Source organism: Lagenorhynchus albirostris, chromosome 12, assembly GCF_949774975.1.
Source record: "Lagenorhynchus albirostris chromosome 12, mLagAlb1.1, whole genome shotgun sequence".
NCBI classification, from domain to species: Eukaryota; Metazoa; Chordata; class Mammalia; order Artiodactyla; family Delphinidae; genus Lagenorhynchus; species Lagenorhynchus albirostris.
In genome coordinates this window covers 66,292,313-66,314,426 of record NC_083106.1, presented here as the reverse complement: position 1 = coordinate 66,314,426, position 22,114 = coordinate 66,292,313, and the positions used below count along the sequence as shown (strand labels likewise).

Genomic DNA, 22,114 nt, shown 5'->3' with positions numbered 1-22,114 from the left:
ACTGGAGTATTTTTAGGGATTATTAAGGCAGTCAGAGGAAGCAAAGCTCTTTCCTCCTATTATTTGAAGTTCAGTTATCAGAGAAAGTGGAATTACTGGGTCATGTGGTAAGTGTACACGCAATGTTGTAAGAAACCACCAACCTGCTTGACAAAGCAGCTGCACTATTTTGTATCCCATCCAGCAGTGTAGGTGGGTTTCAGTTTGTTCCACTTCCTTGCCAATACTTGCTGCTGCTGACCGTTTTAATTTTAGCCATTCTGGTGGGTGGCACCGCACTGTGGTTTTAATTTACATTTCCTTGATAACTAATGATGTTGCAATTTTTCCAAGTTCTCACTGGGCATTCATTTATCTTCCAAGAAGCATCTATTCAAATTCTCTTGTTCATTTTAAAAAATTGGGTTGTCTTATTATTTGTCTATAAAATTTACATGTGATTTATCAACAGTGTCTTCCAGTGTTTTCCTTTTCTTAAAGCTATTAAGTTCTTTATTTTGACAAAATTGAATTCATCAATTTTTTTCTTTTATGAAGAATGCCCTGAAATCTTTGCCTAGCCTCAAGCTGTGAAGATTTTCTCCTATGTTTTCTTTTAGAGGTTCATAATTTTAGCTTTTATACATAGGTCTATGATCCATTTTGAGGTAACTTTTCTATATGATGTAAGGTAGCAGGTAAAGGCTCATTTTTATTTTATTATATGGATATCTAGTTTTTCCATTACCATTTGCTGAATGAACTGCTTTCTCCATTAAATTACCTTTGCATATTTGCCCCCCCACCCCAAAACTTCACTGACCATATAAGAGGGTCTATTTCCGAAGTCTCTTTTTTGTTTCACTGGTCTATATGTCTATCCTTATGACAATAACTACTGTTTTCATTAATGTAGCTTCTTAATACAAATCAGGTATTGTGAGTCTCCAACTTAGCTGTCCTTCTAATTATGTACTTTTACAGTAGTCTCAAGATTAGTGATTCCTTTTAGGTTTTATGATGTCAGAGCTGTTTTCATAATAATGTCACGTTATTTGCCTTTTTCACTATGTTGACATTTGCACTGATGGTACCAAAAACAGGGCCGGGGGTGGAGGGGACAAACTGTGATTGGGTGTCTGGCAAACACTGTGTGGAAAATGAATGCAGTCAACCTGTCAGTTCAAGAAAAACAGGAGAGTATTTGTTGCTGATGATAGAATTCGAACCTTCAAGTAAAACCTAGTAACTTTGAAAAACTAAGAGCTTGACAACTTCCCAATACTTACAGATTTTTTCATGAGGTAACTTTTTGTGGTAATTTTTCATGAGTGTGACTTTTTAAATTTATCTATATTGAAAAATGTAACGTGTCAACACTTGGAAGATCTGATAACTCACTGAACAATACTTTCCAAATTACCAGTGCATGAGAACATACATGCAAGGCTAAAAGTCCATCCAAAATGCAAGCCAGGCCAACGGATTTTAACACATGACAAGATCAGTGATACTTTTTCAGATTCCACATTACAAGTAACCTTTACAAAACTAACACTTGTCAACCTGTGGTATAGAATCAAAGAATATCACAGTTATGTGAAATGTTGTTAAATACTCCTCCCTTTCCAATATCTTAGCCACATGAAATAGAGGCCAGTTTTTCTTCACAAACTTCAATCCATACAACATACTGTAAGAGACCGAATGCAGAAGCAGGTGTGAGAATCCAGGTTTCTTCTGTTAAGCCAGACATTAAAGAGACTCGCAGAAATGTAAAACAGTTCCACTCCTCTTAATTTTTCTTTTGGAAAATAGTTGTTTTTCATTAAAAATGTTATTCATATTACCACGAAATGAATTTGTTACTGTGTTTCTTAAACATATTAATAAATATTTTTTACATTTCTCAGATTTATTTCCTAAAAGTAAATATTGATACACATAAACACATAAACAAAAGTTCTTTGAGGGTTTTGGTAACTTTTATGACCATGGGGGGGTGGGCCTTGAGACTAAAAAGTTTAAGATCTACAATTCTAGTTTAACCAGAATTACTCGAATAATCTGGATTCAAGCCCAATTTAGTCCATATGTGACAATCATGTCTAAGAAGGATTAGTGAATTAAAATATAACTGTTAAGATTCTGATGTTTATCAACAGGTGAGTGGATGAATAAGATGTAGTACATACATGCAGTGGACTATTACTCGGCAATAAGAAGGAATGAATTTTTGAGACACAAAACAATATGGATGCATCTCAAAATAATGATTTTTTTAAATATATTTTTTTCATTTTTATATTTTTATTTTTTTGGCTGCACCACACGGCATATGGGATCTTAGTTCCCTGACCAGGGATCGAACCGAACCTGTGCCCCCTACATTGGAAGTGTGGAGTCTTAACCACTGGACCACCAGGGAAGTCCTCAAAATGATTTTAAGGGAAAGTAGCCAGATAAAAAAGAACAATATAAAATACTAGAAAACACAACTGAGCACCAGTAACAGAAAGCAGATCAGTGGGTACCTGGTTGGAGGTGGGGGGGCAGGAAAAAAGAAGAGAAAACAAAGAACAAGAGGAAAAGGTCTGAGGGTGATGGATAGGTTCACTGTCAGGACTGTGGTAATGGTAGCACGGGTGGACACATGTCAAACATACAAAACTGTACACTTTATATGCGACTTACTATATGTCAGTTATAACACCATAAAGCTTTAAAATATGTGTATCTATTTAAATTCTTAAGAACTTCTCAAATAATATTGTACATGTAACAACACTGAAGTTGTTCTTGCCCCTAAGAATCTTTGTGCCAAGAAATATGTTGCTTAAGATAAAAACAGGTACATCTCCTTACCTCATTAACACTGGCATCAGACACCATCCCCTGGGAGGACTGTACCCAGAGCAGGATTAGCGCATCACAAAGTTCAAAAAAAGCAGCAAGATTGACCACGATTTCATGGGGCAGGCTGTGATAGCTCTCTGGATCTTATAGAGTTGGTATAAACAAAATAAGAATATTTGATCAGATTTAAATCTCTGGACATTTTCAAAATCAACAGTAATCTACAACTTAATGTTATTCTCAGTACAAGGGTCAATTTGAAACGTGAAAATTGAAAGCAAACCTTTGTCTATTATTAAGTTAGCAAGTTAGTCGTGCATATCTAGAGACGTTCATAACGTCTTAATTAAAAAAAAGCATTTGTTTAAATACAATTTCTAAGTGTGTATATGACTGGATGGATAGATAACACAGATCTGAGAAGATACAAACAAATATACTATTAACAGTAGCTGCTGTGAGAGGAGACTTTTTCCATTTTTATGCTTCTATATAGTTTGAATATTTTCCAAGAAATACCGTTATCTTTTCAATTTAAAAAAAAAAGGAGGAAGGAAGAAAGAACCTATAAGCAAATGCTTATGAGCTCACACTTTTGAGCCAACAGAACAAGTTTCAAGTTCTGGCTCTGCTACTTGCTAGAGATGTGACCTTGAGCATCTCTGTGCCTCCCTTTCCTCTCTCATGAGGCTTATCTCATGGTTGCTATAAAAAGTAAATGAGATCAAGGACACGTAAAAAAGCACTTAGTCAAAACTACTGAATAAGGGAAGATGTTCAAACTCGAGCTAGCAAATCAAAAGGAATCAGTACCATGGCATCAGCTGCTAAATCCCTCTCACCTTCAGCAACATTATGCAGTCAGAGGCATAAATGAAGAAAGTAAAGGTAATGTCCTTACCTTTATGGAATTCAAAGGACATTCTCAAAACACTATTTCTTAACTTTCTGCCACCAACAGAAACCAAATTTGCTTCCGTAAAAATCCGTTTTTCCCGATCAAGATATATGATTGTCCTGAAATGAGATTCCATAACATAATGAATAGTTATTGGTTAATAATACTTATTACAGCCTCTACCGGCTGAATCCTGAGAACCCTTGGAACATCAGTCTCCTTCAACCTGCCATTCCCCTCGTGCCTCTGCAAATTCTGGACTAGAGAGACGGCAGCAAGAGGGATGACAACTGAGCTGGGTGGGGAGGAAGACAGAGGGCTAGGTAGACCACCCAGTCCCTCTGTGTTGCTCTGCCATGACATGACAAACTATGCTGTGAACTCTTAAAACTGGCCATCTCACAATTAACCTGCAGTGCTGGAAGTTACCTGGGGAGGAGGAAGGGGGAGTTGCTGGGAGGGGGGACAAGGGGGCCTCAGAGGTGATACTACTACATTATCACATGAGTGAGCTCACTTTGTGAAAAGTCACCCAAACGATATATAATCATCATTACTGTACTTTTCTGTAATGCACGTTATACCTCAATTACAAAATTATTTTTTAAATCTATTACACTAATGGCCAATTAAAAAATATTACCGGTCATTACATTAAAGGTGAGGAAAGACCAACTTATATAACAGTTATGTAAATTTATACTATAGGTCACTATGTACGTACATCTCCAACATTGGATGGGGCAGATAGATGGCTGAGGAAAGGACATGTGAAAATGCAAGGAGCTGCTGGGAATCACACAGAAAACAGCGGAAACACAACTATCCTATGATAAAAGATTAACCACAAAACAAATTCCACCACTAATGCTTCACTAGTGTATTTATTAAAGTACCCTATTCAATTATTAAGAACCTGTCACATTCCCAGGCACCTGGACATCACGGTCAGAATGATTTTGCTGCACATGGAGCGTGAAGGAGAGGTGGTGACAAAGCAATCATGTCTGACACCCACCACTTCTCAGGTTCAGAAAATTAAACACACATAAGACTGTCAAGTATAGCTTAGGAAAGGTATTATCTGTGAAGCCATAGTGTACAACAAGGCAAAGAGCACCCAGAACAGTAGACTTCACCTACTTGTTTGCAACAGACTCTAAAAGGACAAAGAGCTGCTCAGGCTGGTCCATTTGTGGGTCAAAGTCCATCGAATTTCTAATGATGTCCAAAGCCTGCATATTCCATCGGGGATCCAGAGGGATCACATATTCATCTGGTTTAAAAAACAAAAGGTAGAATTTTGGAGTTAAACTCCTTGCCTGGCAAATTTCAGTTGAGGATTTTCATTGGTTTACTTTGATCCCACTGAGTCCTGCCGGGGAAGAGAGGGACCAAGGAAATGGTTTCAGTCCATGGTGGTAGAAAGGTAGGGTTCAACAGCTTTTACGCTATTTCCTTTCTAAAGGCAAAATTTCTTCTAGCCCTGAAAATTCATTCCACCGTAGGATAGAAAGGTAACCTCTGCTACAGCATAAACATTCCAACAAATGTATTCATTTGCTCAGCTCCCACTTCTGGTTGGGAACGAATCCATGGGCTTAATTACCCAATCTTTCGCCATTAACCATAAAAAAACGAACTTACATGGCAGAAAATGAATGAACACATCTCATTATTTGCTTTCAGTAAGAAAAACAACTCAAGATTATTTCCCTTAAAAACCATTTCTTTATAATCACAGGATGTGCTGCTGCTACCTCTTGCTCCTTTGGCTCAAGCTCAGTATCTCTTCTCTAAAGCAGCAGCGATCAGACTCTGACCCGCTCCAGAGGTTGAGAGTCCAGCGGAAGAGGTAAGACCAAAACGATGGGAACATTAATTTGATGGTGGCTGAGCTGGATGGTTCAGTGGAGCACTTCAAGTTTTAAAGGCATCCACCATAGAGTAGTCTAACAAATGCCTATTGTGAATAGCAAGGTACACATGGGGGCCCATATCCCAAAGTCCAGCAAGACTACACAATCCAGAGCTACACAGCTGAAAGGGAAAAAGGAAGACGAGCTAATGAGTGCCAACAGAGGGCAAGCCATGTCTGCTACAAAGGGAACCTACCACTCTACTCTAGAACTGTGTTCCCAAAGACCAAAATTCCTTCATAATTGGAAAGCCATAATTAGGTCCAGCCGCAAACTGACTACTACAGAAGTTTTCTCTATTGTTTGATTTCTGCTCAACCATTTAGCCCGTTACCTTTAGTGTACATAAGGTAATTTTAAGTATACATAAGATTATAATTATGTAAACATAAGGTTTAGCACAAAAGCATCGTGCATATTTTTTTCTAAACCAAATGGGTAACAGTATGTTTTGATCAACATCAAATAAAGATTGAGAAATTCTGAATACCTCATTTGATTAGATGGCTCAGATGGCTACTCCTTTTATCATTATGATTTTGTTTTGTAACTTTGTATTTAAGGCTTTATAACTTCATCATTAAGGTTTTCTATTTTCTGAAGAAACTGATCCTGTACTGTTTCCCCTTCATCTCAAAATAGATCACAGTTTCTGTTAACAGTACTAGTATATCACAGAAAGTCATAAGTGAAAGGGACCCCAGAAGAATGAATTTAATTCCCATATTTTTCAAACAAAGTCAGCAGTGTGAATGATGGGCCCCAAATCAACAAGCCAGTTTGTGGCCAAGTTGGAACTGGAGCCCAGTCTTCCAACTCCTGTGTTCTTCCCACTACATTGTGTGCCATCATCCTTTCAGAAACTAAAGAATGCATAATTTCAAAAAAAGTAGCAGAATTTGCATCTGGATACCCTGAGTCTTCTTTAGAAAAAACTGTTATAAGTGGGAGCTGTAACAGATCTTTTTCCCATGAACTCAATGGAGAAGTTTCCCAGAGTGCTGAGAGCTAGAAATCAAGTCAGGTGCAGTACCTGTTACATTTGGTTGTAATATTTTGATGACATTACTGACCCCAGATGAGAGAGAATTTGAGTAAAAATTCCTAAGAGATGCAGCACTGGCTTCCAAATGAATCTGTACTGACTCTGTGGAGGAAGGAGAAGCAAATGTTAGCATCTAAAGCAGTGCCGTCCATTTGAACTTTCTGTTCTACAGCTGCTGTCACAGTAGCCATGTCACATGTCACATTTTAGTGGCTACCTCTGGCTAGCAGCTATCACACAGGACACCGCAGATACAAATATTTATACAATTTTTCTCTACACGTTTAGACATCACATGTACCACACAATAATATACACATACGCTGGCTTATCTACAAGTTCTCGTGCAGCAGAGACTCATGTAAACTCAATTACTTTAGTCAACAAGTTCTACCAACAAATTCCATGTCCTGTACTTTACAATCTGTACAATGTTGTTAACTGTTGCTTTTCCCTCTCTTGGAATGAAAAAAGTACAAAGAAATCAAGCACGACCACTTAGAGCATTGGAACGAAAATAAGATTAGAATCTTATGTACTTTTATGGGAAGTAAATTTAACAAAAGCAACCCTTTCCCAGATAGAACGCGTGTGCAGCAGAGTAAGTACAGCAAAAAAAGCAGGATGTTCAAAAACTTAAAAGTAACATAATATAGTATATTTTCCTTCTGGATTTGATAGAAAGCTGGATGGATCCTGAAATGCTAAGGATTACGTGGAGAAAAAAAAATTTATCTCAGGGAACATCTAAGGGCAGATGTGTTCCTTAATATTTTAACAGCTATATAAGCAGTAATGCTAAGTCATAAACGTTCTGCTAGGAGCTTCCCCAGATGTAATTTTAACAGTGTAGTTGGAGAGTAAAACAACTGCTGAGTTACTAAAGCCGGGTAAGTGTACTTAAATTCCCTCATTACACAAATGAAGTTTCTCTACTCACCAAGCCCCTGTGGCACATTCTTGGCTAAATGATAAAGCCATTTAACTCTGAGCATCCAGTCTTGATTGGTTGCTCTTTCTATGAGCAATTTAACAGCCACAGCCAGAGCATCTGGTTCATCGATCCAGTAAGTATCCATTTCAACTGAATTAAATTTTAAGCTCTCCAGGTGGGAGGACTGCATAATTTTCTTTAAGTCTGGCAAAGTAAGAGGCTGGATCCTGAAATTCATTGCAATAGGCTAAGTTAGTACTAGGGTTAAATTTTCATATTTCAAAGAACCAAGACAATAACTTTACAATGAATGTATCAAAGAGGTTAACAAGGAAAACATGAGTCCCTCCAAAGGGGGACAATTAAAACACGTACCTATAATAAATAATAAATAGGGAGCAGTATCACAACAAACAATGGAACTGTGTGGAAAATGGCCACATAACATTCTGGTCAAATATGTTGGGTCATGACCATTACCATCAAAAAAAGAGAGAGGGAGAAAGAAAGAGAGAGAGGGAGGAAGGAAGGAAAGAAGGAAGAAAGGAAGGGAGGGAGGGAGGAGAAGTCAAGATGCCAAAGAGATACAGACGCTCAAGGCTCCACTAACCTTGCCCAATTGCTCGTTTTCATGCTCAGCCTGTTAAGACAATATACTAAGATCTGTCCATCGCCTCGGACTTTAGAGAGATGAGAATCTTCCGTAGCAGAGAGAGCCGAGGGCAGAGAATCTGGCCACAGCCCCATGGCAATAATGGAGTTGCCCCAGGTTTCATGTGCTTGCAGAGAACAAACGTGTTTCTCCAGTAAAGCCTGCACAAGCTGGTAGGAGATAAAAACACATGGTGTACAGGCACCGAGACACAAGTGCTCTTACCAAAAACTAGCAGGGCAACAGTAGTTTTCTAGACCCCTTGTGATCCTCTCACAACACTCAGACACATTCCTCAATATACTACATTCAAGCTAAATTTCACTTTTTCCGCTGAGAGGCAAGTTTCAAGGAATATTTACATTTACGCTATTTTCCAGAAAAGTGCCTGGATATCAGATCTCTGTTAGAGCATAACTGCAGATGGCTCTCTTAGGTCATTAAAGTTGCCACCAATAAAGTTTCCTCCTATTACCTGTAATGTTATAACGTAGAAAGCTGTGTGAAACACTTCACAGTACCTTCTGGTTTGCTGGTGAAGCCTGGGAGCGGACATATGCGTTCCAGCATGCTTCAGAAAAGGCTCTGTCTAAGCTCAGCCCTCGCTGTAGGTATTGCACAATGAGTAAGGCTGTGTGAATGAGTGTTGACAACGAGGATGCTGGAGAACCTAAAAAGAAGAAATAGTGCCATCCATGAGCAATAGATTCTGAAAAATCTCCAGTGAAAATGGACAAATTTCACTTTCACATCAAACTTCCACTCAAATCCACCCAGATATTTATTTGAGAAAGCCTTCCAAGTGGACTATAGGGGGCTCACTAGCACACAATGAACTTGTGGGAACATTCACATTCCTTGCCTCCTATTCCGCCCTCCTCCCCTCCTTCTCTGTCAGCAGTACCTTTTGGGGAAGTGACTAGATGACTCATTTACTAATGTGATAAAGCCTGGCCACATAGACCCTTGGATCTAAAGCTGACACACACTGAAGGGGGCAAAATGAGCATGGTGCCAAAAAGAACCATGGGCTTTGAAATCCAACAGATCTGCTTTCAAATCCCAGCTGTCATTATTAACTGTTTGGATTTGACAAGTTAATCTACCTCTCTGAGCCTTATCTGTAAAATGGAAATATACCTTGCAGAACTACTGTGAGGACTAAATAAGCAGCCAACATTGCACCTAACACAGAGTAGTTACTTAATAAGTAACATTTCATTATTTTCATTATTGTTATTATTACTGCTCTTTCTTGTATATTTGGACATTTAGAAGAAGTAACACCTATCTGTTTTAAACAATTCAAAGCTCCCTCTTTATTCAACCTTCAAGAGATTCAATGATGACCGTGAAGATTTGCAGGACAAACTTCATCAATCTCAGTGCGAAAAGCAGTACAGGTATTCCTCTGAGTGTGGGTCTCTGACTGCATGCATCAGAATTTCCCAGGAAGCTTCTTTAACATGCTGATTCCTGTGCCTCGCTCACACCTGCTGAACCCAATCTCTTGGGGAAGAAGGGTACCAAGCGCATCTACATTATTAACAGGCTTTCCTGGTAATTTCTATTTCCATGTACACTAAATGTAAGAACTCCTGAACTAGCAGTCAAATAGAATAACATGAATTTCCAGAGGAAGAAAACCCTGCAGAGGCCTAGAAGTCAAGCACCTTACCTACAACAGCACTTCGGGTCTCTGAGTGCAAAGCCAGAAGGATGTCACACACACTGCCCCCCACCAACCCAAGGCTGTGCAGTAGGACTTTCAGATCCAGGTCATCTGGGATGCTCCCATCCCCTTCTCCTGAAATGTAGATTTCAAGTCCACGATTCCTCATAGCTCGGGATATTTCTCCATGCACAGGATCCATTGAGAGAAAAAGTCTAGTAGTATAGCAATTCAAAGGAAAAAAAATCAAAATCTCAGTGCAACTGACAGTGCAGCTCAGCAACAATTGGTGAGGGCAAATCATATGTGGCTCATCTTCAGGGAGCTCATCTAAGGTAACACTGCTAATTCAACGTACAGATGCTGTTTACATCTGCATTCTATCCTCTAGTTCCAAAATGCATCAATACAGCAAATCAGTTTCTCTAAACCTATTTTCCTAAGGAACTAAGTATTGTATATCCAGTGCACCTTTAGTACTGAGGACTGTAAAATTCTTACTTTCAGATATTCCCCACATCAGGCAGTGCTAATTCATCAATTATTCTAACTCACCTACAGAGAAAAGAAAAAGGAGCAGTGTCTCCAGCAACACTTAGCTTTGTAACATTCGATGTCCATCAACTTCTGCATCTAGCTGTCTGACAGCTCACACTTACCTCCAAAGCTAAACAGCTGATTGCAGCTGACCCTCCCCACCCCAAACCTGCTCCTTTGCCAGTCTCCCCTTTCTCAATGAATGGCACCCCTTTACCCAATTACTCAAGCCAAAACCTTAGATGCCATCTTTGCTTCCTCCTTTTCTTAACCCACAAGCCCATGAGCAAGTCCCACTGATCTGACAGCCCTAGTCTAAGCTATCGTCTCTCACCTGAACTGCAAAAGGCTTGTAACTGGTCTCCCTGCTTCCAGCCTTCACCACCAACCCAAGGCAGGGACCTCATCTTTCTTATTTACTGCTGTGCCCCCCAAAGCACACCAGCACCTGGCAAATGGCAGAGCCTCAGTAAATATTTGTGAAATCAATGAATGTATGAACATGCTCATGACTGAGTGTACAAATACGATCTGTAAGGTGGCCCTGATGAATGGTCACCTCTGACATCAAGGCTGTCAGATTCTGAGGCACAAACTTAAGAGGCATAAATACCTGAAATTGGGATTTGGTGTTATGGTGGGAGCGGATCCATCGATGATTCCTCTCTCACTAACAGTGAGGACACCTCCAGGTTCCAGCAAAGCATTCAAACGATCCAGCACCGACGGGCTGCAATAGAGAGAATCCAAATGGGGGACAGGCTGGCGTGCCACACTGACTGCTGCCCTGGCTCAGGCCTCTCACTGCGCCCTGACCCATGTCTTCCCTTCAGCACAGATCACGTCCCCGTACAGAACTGTGATTCTTCCAAGATCTCTTTTCCTACCAATGCCCGTTTTCACTCCCCAAGGCACACAGCCCAGTGATTCATACACAGTAAATATACAAAATGTTTGTTGAATAAATCAAGGAAAATGATAGAAAGTTCCCTGAACTAATAAAACTGTCTTCTCTTTCCTCTTCCCTCTCCCCCACTTCCCAATATTATCAAATTCATTTAAAGGTAACTGGATTGTAATTTGAAACATACTGAAAATGCTCCAGGTAGAAAAGCCCATCACCTGACCTGTATTATGCTCACTGTACAGGCAGAATAGTCTTACACTTGCCCTTTTCCTTACTTTAGAATCAAGTGGTATACACTGAATGCACATTCACTAAATGTCTGCCCTGTGTCAGACCCTCCATTTCAAAAATCTGTACTTAAGAATGACCCTAACAGGGAATTCCCTGGCAGTCCAGTGGTTAGGACTCAGCGTTTTCACTGCCGTGGGCTGGGGTTCAATCCCTGGTCAGGAAACTAAAATACCACAAACTGCGTGGCGTGGCAAAAAAAAAAAAAAAAGAAAGAAAAGAAAAAAAAACCCTAACAAAAGGAAGCTTTCTGATATTAAATACAAAGGTGTGACTCAAAGGATGTTAGTTGGAGAAGTAATCCAATTTTGTTAGCCTTCGGTTCAGCTCAAAACTATCTGCTAGAACTAAAATATCGTAGCTAATAACCAACTACCATTGTTCACCACTGGGAGAAGTCTATAGAATATAGCTGAGGATGTGTTTCTAGCTAAGAAAACAGTGGATTAAAAATGCCAGAGCTGAGAAAAAAGAAAAAAAAAAATGCCAGAGCTGGAATTCCCTGGTGGCGCAGTGGTTGAGAATTCACCTGCCAATGCAGGGGACACGTATTCAAGCCCTGGTCCAGGAAGATCCCACATGCCGCGGAGCAACTAAGCCCGTGCGCCACAACTACTGAGCCCGAGCTCTAGAGCCTGCAAGCCACAACTACTGAGCCCGTGTTCAGCAACAAGAGAAGCCACCGCAATGAGAAGCCCGCGCACTGCAACAACTGCGCACACCAATGAAGAGGGAGGGAGGGAGGGAGGGAGGAAAGAAGGAAGGAAGGGAGGAAAAACAAAACCAGAGCTTCCACCTGGGTTTCTACTTTGACAAGCATATCTCAAATTTCAATCAGACCCACTCATGATTGAATAGAAGGTCCTTACTTGCAGAAGTTAACATTGTCCATCAAAAGCCAATCTCCAGACTTCAGGGCCCGAACCAACATGCTGTCAACCCATTCGAACGTGCCACAGCTTCGGCCACTGGCTGACTGCATAAGCTTCACACCAAAGCTTCGGAACTCTTCCACGAGTTTGGCAAACTCTGAAACGTCACAGCCACAGTATTTAATTTCAAACCAGGGCAATCAAAAACAAACAAATAGGGCTTCCCTGGTGGAGCAGTGGTTGAGAGTCCGCCTGCCGATGCAGGGGACACGGGTTCGTGCCCTGGTCCGGGAAGATCCCACATGCCGCGGAGCGGCTGGGCCCGTGAGCGATGGCCGCTGAGCCTGCGCTCCGCAACGGGAGAGGCCACAGCAGTGAGAGGCCTGCGTACCGCAAACAACAACAACAAACAAACAAACAAATAAAACAAAAAACTAATAAGAGTTTATTAAAAGAAGCCTGGAAACTTCTGGCCCAGTTCTTTAAAGTTTCATAATAGGGTAAACAAAAAGATTTTCGTTTTTGTTTTTACAAAACAAGTAGGAAAATTAGGTTTGGGGATAGAAAATACTTAATGGCTTTCTGAATGAATGGCTAGATAAAGTTGACTCAAGGGTGATGGAGAAGGGAAATTATCTTTATGTGTTTTAATTTTTCAAATGCGGAAGGATAATGTCTTCCACCTATTACTGCATTTATGCTAAAGTGCTGTTAAGTCAGCACAATGCAATCAGTGTCATTAAACAGGGCATCCTTTGTAATGACCATATCATATACAGTAACAACCGGTATTTATTTGCTTCATAGTTTAGATAGTCCTTTCCCAGAATTTTTTCAATTGATCTTATTAGAAATTGTTTCCTTATATAAGACAGATAACCAACAAGGACCTACTGTATAGCATAGGGAACTCTACTCAATATTCTGTGATAACCTATATGAGAAAAGAATCTAAAAAAGAATGAATATATGTACATATATAACTGAATCATTTTGCTATACAACTGAAACACCACATTGTAAATCAACTATACTCCTATAAAATAATTTTTTTAAAAAAGAAAGAGAAGAAATTGTTTCCTGACCCTTTTTCATATCATAAGGTAATACATGTTGGATTTCTGCTTCTAGCCATGAAGGAATAGTAAGGTTGAGACTTAACCTCCCAGTGTTTAGCGATTAGAAAACTGGTAAAATACATGAAACAGCTGCTTTCCGATGTTGGGAAAACAGTACAGGACTGTGATACCTGAGGGAAGGAGGTCCTATAATGGCCAGCTTTCTGCCTGGAAGCAACTTCTAGACTGCAAAGTGGGGAGGGGAAACTCAAACAGATTCCAAGGCCTCAATGACCTGAGGTCAGACTTGAATTCAGGGAGGCTAGAGCAACTAGAATGAGGGGCAGGGTGCTCAAACGGCAAGAGTTACTCAAAGGGATGGCTCCAGAAATCCAGATGAGGGCTCCTGGAGTCTTTGGCTCAATAATAATCTACACGTGCACGTGAAGGCTGAAACTCCACAAGCATGAGCAAAAACTTCCAAGGAAAGGACAGTTATCGGGGAGCTGTGAGCTGAACAATTCTCAGAGTTCACACGGGGCTGAACAACACTCCAGTTCCCACCAGTCAAAGCAAAGAGACTCCACAGAACACATAGGACCTTCAGTAGAGATGCCATAGGGCCATGCCTCAAGAGTGGGGCTAATTTAACCCTACAGTAAAGGTTACTCCGGACTTGACCTTAAACAGCTTAAGTGCAAGCTTGAAAAGATAAAAATGATCCATAAGCAACTCAACTGCCTTATTCCCCCCAAAGAAAACCTCAAAAAAACAAAATGCAGCACTTAGCAACTTAAATTCAAAATGCCCAGAATCTAATAAAAAATCCTAGATATCTTCTTGCTTTAAGTCCCTGAGGGCTGCATTCTGATGTTAATAGAGCTATTATATATATGCTCAATATGTACAAAGATTTAAGATAAAATATGAAACTAGAATAGATTTTAAAAGTCATACATGTTCATCATAGGGACATTAAAAGATATAAAGTTAAGAAGAAAAGACATTTTTAACCAAAAGTAAAATAGTAGCAGACAAACTGTTTTAGACCCAGCCTCTTTCACTCTATCAATATCCCTAAGAAATGAATTACTCAATATGAAAGTCAATCCTAAATAAAAAGCAGTATTGGGATTTCCCTGGCAGTCCAGTGGTTAAGAATCTGCCTTCCAATGCGAGGGACATGGGTTCAACCCATGGTCGGGGAACTAAGATCCCACATGCTGCAGGGTAACTAGGCCCGTGCACTGCAGCTACCGAGCCAGAGCGCTCTAGAGCCCGTGCGCCACAACGAAGAGCCCGCACCACAACGAAAGATCCCACATGCCACAACTAAGACCTGATGCAGCAAAATAAATATATAAATTAAAAAAAAAAAAAAGCTCAGTATTGAGAATGGGCTGTGAGAACTTCCCTAGATATTTACATTTTAACAGACTTATGAAAGAAATCCATACACACCAGATTCCAGGCTTTGAAGTCAGAGAGGACTGGAGCCCAAACCTAGCCTAACCACTTGGTAGCAAGAAGGCATTGGGCAGGTTATTTTACCTCTGTGAGCATCCATTTCCTCCTGTATAAAATGGGGTTCATTTTTCCTTGTAATATGGTGGTGTTGTGAGGGTTAAAAGTAAACATATTTAACATAGTGTCCACCACTCAGTAGGAATTCAAACCTCAATGGTGAGTTTTACAATACCTATCTTTTAAAAATATATAAAGTGATGTACGACTTCATTAACATATCTAATAATTAATTTGAATGAATGAGTAAAGAATTTCAAATTCAAATGGTGAGCTTGAATTGGAAAATGACAGATCAAAACAACATTGAAATCACTGTCTTAACTAAGAAAGTAAACTATCTGACCCACAGCTATGGATACAATGTTGACACAGTGGGAAGAGGGGAGTCTCATTTCTTCACCCCTAAGGAATCAACTATTCCCAAGGAATAACTGAGGAATAAACAGTTAAGAGCAGGTTTTGGAAAGGAAGACAACCTTAGTGACAGGCCTTAACCTTTAATCAATTCTCCCCTAAAGGCATGCTCATTACCATCCAAAAAGCTGCACTACAAGATGAGAGTTGTATATTTCCAGGTTAACTGAGGAATTTCCTCCACCTTCTATACAAAATAGATTCCTAGCTATCAATTTAGACTTCTGTTCTTCAGTTTGAAATACTCGATTTCTTGAGAAGTTATTAACAGGTTTAAAAAACAGGCCAACAAAAAATAAAACCAAATTTACACACAAGTCACGGTGGTTGATTACACACAGAATAAATCAAACTCAGTAACCAATTTCTTTCCTGCTTTCTGTTTAGGATCACCAATTCTAAATACTTTACATCAGCTTCATTTTATTTCCTAGGACAAAGATTTCCAAATTTTGATTGTTAATAATCATTAAATTCATTTTAAAAATTATGGGCATTGCATTTACAAATATATTACCTGTGGGTGGACACTAATGGTAAGTGTCTGATACACACACCCAAGCACACATACCTGCCTTGGAGTATGAGTTGATTTTATTGTTGAGTCTCTGCATAAGCAGTAACACTGCTTCCAGCTTGCTGACAATCTCCATCGTGACACCTTTACCACCTTCTCCAAGACACTTGGGTTTATACGTCAGAAGGAAATGACTCCAGGCTCGCAGCACTACTTCTGCATCGTCAGCACTGACGAGGAGGCTGTCTCTTACCAGGGTCCTGACAGTGCCCTCCACCTTCTCAAGGAGCTGCCTCCACGGCCGGATGAGATCAACCTGCAATTTCCAGAGCACGTGAACCAAGCACAGCCCATGGCCAGGATCAAAGAACACTGCTACTGTAGCTACCACCAACACAGAAGACCACCAGCCAGACCACACGGTTTATTGTGTTCTGCCTGAAAATGCAGCGGCAGATCAGTTACCTGCTCAAATCCACCCAGAAGCTCCGAAGTGTCCATTGCACTGTTCATGGCCATGATCTTTAAAGTGTGACCAGTAAGGTGTGCCAGGAGCTGAACCAAGCTGGTCTTGCCCACTGAGGCTGGCCCCACGAGGATGACCATCCAGCTCATTTGTACACACTTCATAACTGACTCCAGAGACTGTAAAGACTGGTGCAGGAGCAACAGGGGCCGGCGAGTCGGGAGAGGAACGTAGCTGCCACGGGAAAGCACTGAGTAGCCCAGCTGAAAAAGACATGCCGGTGAGTTTTCACAAGTGTGCCTGCGAGTGGGAGCAGAAGCCATAGAAAACTGAAAGAGGATTATCCTCCTCTCCTCACCTGAACATCACAGGGAGTGATGTGAAACAGTCTGGTTCCCAGGTACGGGTTAGAATTTGAATTAAACACATCCTTGAATACAGCAATGACCTAAAGGAAGAAGATGATACAATCAAAACACAAATCACTCCACCAAATTCTGAGCCAAACCTTCTAGAATGAATACTAGTAAACATGAACACAATAGGAGAATGACAATATTCTGAGTCCTTATCTTTTTGAATTTTCTTATAAAAAGGATAGATTGCATTTAATTCTTCAGAATGAAAGTAAACTGAAGCTTAAGAGTAATCACATAATCTCAAATTATTTTGAGATTCCAGTGAGAATATACCATAAATTAAAGCCATAGAAACTATGGTAAATCTTAAGATGAAAAATGAATTTGCTTTCGTCATTCAAGATACCACCTAGAGGTAGAAGAGAAGAGAAACATGAAGTTTATGAAGAACAGTGACTGTTTCCTGAGTACCTACCATGTGCCAAACATTATATTGGGTGCTTTAATAGATTATTTCTGATCCTAATACCCGTGCAAAATAGGTATTTCCATTTCCATTTTATAGATATGGATTAGGGGATTCATGAGAGTTACATGATTGCCCACGGTTGGTAACTGATTTCAAATCTAAGCCTGTCTGACTCCAAAATCACTGTTACCCTTCTAAATATTTATGTAGAGAGGACAAGCAAAGTAATTTCTCTGACTGATTATTTAGTCACTTAACCCTTCCTTAGCAGCAATACTGTTAAAAACTTCCTGTTAACTGTACTTCATTTTTGCACTTTTTTTTTTTTTTAATCTAAGAGGAGCTGGGGAGGGGAAAAGATAAGGGTGTGTAAAAAACACTAATTTAGCCCATAGCAGCCACAAAGATTCCAGCCACCCAAAATATTTACAACAAGTTGTGCGTTTCTAACAAAGCAGCAATATTCATACTCATCAATGTATACTGGACTGAAGTCAGAAAATAAAAACAAAAAAGATAAAATCATAATGAGTATCAAACACTGAGTAAAAGCCTAAAAGCAGCACAGAAGAAAATGCTCCCACCACCTACTCCTTGGTCCAGGCGATTTCTGACCTTAGATCCCACTCTACAGCAGATCATCTCCTCTCCCTGATATTATACCAGAGTTAAAATTACAAATACTTTTATAGCCTCTCTTCTTCTATTATTACTTTACTTAGCTTTCCCCCCCCCTCAGAAAACATGTAGTCAACTACAGCAAATGAATTGCAGGAGTGATAGAAACCTTCCACACCCTACAGTGACTCATCATCTGACCAACATCAATTACCCAACACTGGCCAGTCCTGCCACAGTTAATATACTGTAACCAGCAAGTGGATGAAGAAATTAAAATACTAGCTGATGATATGTGAATTAAAATTTGTGAAGAAAAAAAAACTAACTGAACATCTTGTCCTAATATACTGAAAGCCATCTGCATGTAATAAATGAGTTGTTAACACTGGGCTAGACTCTGGATGCCACATAAAAGGGGATCTGTGCTCTTAGTAGCAGAATCAAAGTGTGTGAAAGTCACTTGTGCCATGGGCAGCCACATCTTCAGGTCAGTAAGGAGGTTACTGTTTCTAACTCACATGAATCTGTAAGTTACTTTGTTTGTAAACAACTGTGATACAGCAGAAGGAATAGCAGGCAAAGTGGAAAGGTCTGTGCTAGAGAGCAGGCTCTGCCACTTGCTGCACTGAGATTCCATGACTGAGCCTTGGATCTTCATCTGTAAGAGGTCATGACAGCACCTCCCACCTGCAACTGTTGTGAATTTTCCATGAACTGGACTTGAAATACCACAAAGCAATGCACACATTATTGGTTTACTAAGTTGGAAATTCTGGTGGTGTTTTCTACTTACAAAGGGATATTTTTACTTCCATTTAGATACAGAATTTCCTCTCTCTTTTCATCTATTTATCTTTTCTAGATAAAATACTTTGCAATTTGACATTTATTTAAAAGTAGAAAGCCCTCCTCTTCTACTGGTTATCACCTGTCTCCTCCTGCTTCTCACTTTTGTGCCTGGAAAGGTGATAAAGACCAAGCCTTTATTAATGGAGGGCAATACTGTTAAAGTAGGTCTGCAATCATGGGGCTTTAGATGGATAAGCAAACTGTGTCCTCCAAAGCAAACTACACTATGAGACTCTGAGACAGATGAATGCTTAGTTTCTTCTCGTAACTTCTAAATTTCCAAGCAGCTTTACTGGGTTTGGTATTGTTAATGAGTACACCCCCCTTCTGTCCCTCAGGAAGAAATCAACTTACAGATGGAAAGAAATGCAAAGAGCAAGTATGAAACTCACCTTTTCTTTATCTTCCTTGGTTCTCATTCTTTCACCATAGACCAAAAACACATGCTGACCAGGATCGTAACAACCAGGGGACTGGTCAACTAGCATCAACTGACACCAGCGGAAAAGGTCCCGGAGGTTGAATTCCCAGGGTCCTCCTATTTGTCCCCATTTCTTCTCGACAGTCACTTCGTGATCAATCTAAAAAGAAAATACCCTTACTGGGAAAGCATGTACCACTGCTAGGCACTGCATTAAGTACTATCAGTGTACCGTGAATGCATACATAATCCAAAACAGAGACTAAGAGGCTTGATTCAGATGTCTCCTTCTCCCAATCCAGACTTCTCAATGCCAGGAATACCCTGTAAGCATTGACAATGATACATGCAACAGAACTGAATTACTGTAACCCTCAAATGAGTAGCTTGCCTTCCACTAGAAACTTTTAGAAGTCTATGTGATTTATCTTAGTTACGGAGACTGGTAATTTAGTGTTCCATGTTGAGAAAGTGAGAAAATCAGAAAAACAAAGAACAAATAATACACGTAGGTACTTACTTGGTTGTTGAAAGCAACCATTTTTTTAACAATACTTTTGTCAATGGCTGGAAACAGAGTACTGGCAATGAACTCCATGTCTATTACTGTAAGGGGATCCACAAAGACCTAGAAAATCCAAAAATAACATGAAAAAATGACATCGTTTCTCTTTACCAAACACCAGAAATGACTACTGTGACTTACGTAAAATTTTTATTTAACACCAAAGTAGTAATACCTCAGTAATATATATATTTCAGTTATAGAAATTTCTTTTCTTGCATTTTTAGGATACGGAATTATATAAAATCTTTGAAATATAGAGCAAAAGAGGGTTTTCTTGTTAGCTTCATTCTAGTGAATTAGAGAAAGACATGCAAGTAATTTTTTTAAGTATATTTGTAATTTTAGCTTCCTATATATTATGTAAAATGCTCTGAAAAATCCAGATGGTAGGTATATGAGCATTCATTTTAAAATTTGATCAACTTTTCAATATGTTTGAAATTTTTCATAATAAATTTCTTAAAAGATACTCAGTAAATTCTTAATTATCAAGGGATGGGGCATAAAAGAAAGCTAACATCTAGAAGCATTTCCAAGCCACTACATTAGCCAAACTTTGAAAAAAGATGTTAAAACATGTAAGCCTATATGTACATACACACACACCTTCTGCTGCTAATGAGAATAAAGGTGATAAGAAAAGATACCAACTATTAATAGTGGTTGACTTTGGTATGGAGAATACTGGATTTTTTCTTCTTCATGGTAGTTTTTTATACTTTATTTTACTTAGATTTAAATGCATTTTCATTATAAAATAATCTTTTAATGTTCTAACAGATCACAAATACACCTGAAAAGGTCAAAGATTGGCCTTAATCTCTGAGCACAGTAATAGAATCCTCAAGACGGTGGTCATCTTACTTTCCTCCAACTGATAACATACCAGGTCCTCTGAGACCTAAGACAAAGGATTCGCAGCAGGAGAGAAGTGATTATGGGAATCAGTCACATTGATATCCAACATATAAAGATATGAAATCGAGAAGCAGATCATTACACTGAGCCTGTCTCATTCTCATAGTGGGCACCCTCATAGCTATGTGTCAGCAGTATTATTGCCCCTGACACCACCTTTGGTTTCTGGGGCAACAGCAAATCTTACCTGAGTAAACCTATTTAGGAAAGACCTGGGCAAGCCCTTCCTTCCGCCTCCTTGTCTAAAAGGATTTTGACAACCAAAAATCTTCGTCTTCTCATGCAGCACTTGAAAGCTCATTCCTAACTCAGGAATATAGATTTCTCCTCGGTGGTCAAAACAAGCATTGAGTCCTTCCAAGACTGACTGCGAAGCCAGGTTAAGCTATTTGGAGAAGAAAGAGCATATACTTATTTTATATGCTGTATAGCTGCTACAAAAAGCAAAAGAATAATATGCACAAAAAGTAGTCTTATCCTCAAGGGGGAAGGAGTTCAAACAACATTGGTAACACTCTGCTTCTCAAGCTGAACTGATGTGTACTCATCCTATTATTTCATATATATGTTAGAAAAATTGGGGATGTATAAAATAGCAATAATAAGTAAATAATAAGTAATAATAATTTTAAGTAAACTGAGTATGTAGGTTAAAATTTTTTAAAGCAGTTAAATTAGTCTCAAAAATAAAACTGTATCCATTATCTGCTCCTATATTAACCTACTTTATAAATCATAGCTTACAAAAGAAACTTTCCAATACAAAGATATCTCACTTTCGCTCTGGGATTTTTTTAAGGTGAAGTAAGATAGCTCTTTACATACTTAAATAAACATCCTTCCCAGCTCAAATACTGAATAAACTCTCCAAATGGGCTTCAAAGTCATGATATAAACTACATAAAGTAGATCTAACTATGCCAACAGTTTTGTGAACAACAAGAACAAACACGAGGATTTGTGCGAGCGCCAGAAATGAAAAGAGCTGAATGGAGGTCCTCAGATGCTAAGTTCAGAGCTCAGGGATGTGAAGCATGGGTGGTTTTTAGGTAACATGGAAAAAAAATTCAACTGTGAAATGTGAATCAGTAAAATGCAAATGGGCCAAAAATCAGACTATATTAGAATTTCAAGTGTCATGCTTACATAAGCACTCAAAACACAAACTCTGCTATATACCCACATACGGGTCAAGTTCTAAAAGCTGCTCTTATGTGTGACTGCAAGGCCAGAATGCCTTGCAGTCCCTACGTGCATTTCCACAAAATATGACTATGGTCAGTAGTCTTCTAGCTTTGAAACAAGGCACTCTTTTTTTCCTGGCTGATGATTATTCTATCACATATCTTTTTCAAAAAAATCTGGGGG

At 39.4% G+C, this 22,114-nt stretch overlaps 1 protein-coding gene across 1 annotated transcript in view; it reads right to left on the bottom strand.

The window, feature by feature from the left end:
• Positions 1–22,114, bottom strand: part of MDN1 (midasin AAA ATPase 1) — a 154,869-nt gene that overhangs the window by 56,726 nt on the left and 76,029 nt on the right. Inside the window, exons 38-53 of the mRNA XM_060168184.1 lie at positions 20,934–21,131; positions 19,781–19,888; positions 19,232–19,420; positions 16,900–16,989; positions 16,541–16,804; positions 16,130–16,391; positions 12,557–12,716; positions 11,106–11,222; positions 9,962–10,170; positions 8,805–8,953; positions 8,242–8,453; positions 7,638–7,858; positions 6,686–6,799; positions 4,877–5,009; positions 3,737–3,852; positions 2,845–2,978 (exon numbers count right to left, since the gene is read on the bottom strand). Of these exons, the coding sequence (XP_060024167.1) occupies positions 2,845–2,978; positions 3,737–3,852; positions 4,877–5,009; positions 6,686–6,799; positions 7,638–7,858; positions 8,242–8,453; positions 8,805–8,953; positions 9,962–10,170; positions 11,106–11,222; positions 12,557–12,716; positions 16,130–16,391; positions 16,541–16,804; positions 16,900–16,989; positions 19,232–19,420; positions 19,781–19,888; positions 20,934–21,131 (2,676 nt within the window). The remainder of the gene's footprint in view (positions 1–2,844; positions 2,979–3,736; positions 3,853–4,876; positions 5,010–6,685; positions 6,800–7,637; positions 7,859–8,241; positions 8,454–8,804; positions 8,954–9,961; positions 10,171–11,105; positions 11,223–12,556; positions 12,717–16,129; positions 16,392–16,540; positions 16,805–16,899; positions 16,990–19,231; positions 19,421–19,780; positions 19,889–20,933; positions 21,132–22,114) is intronic.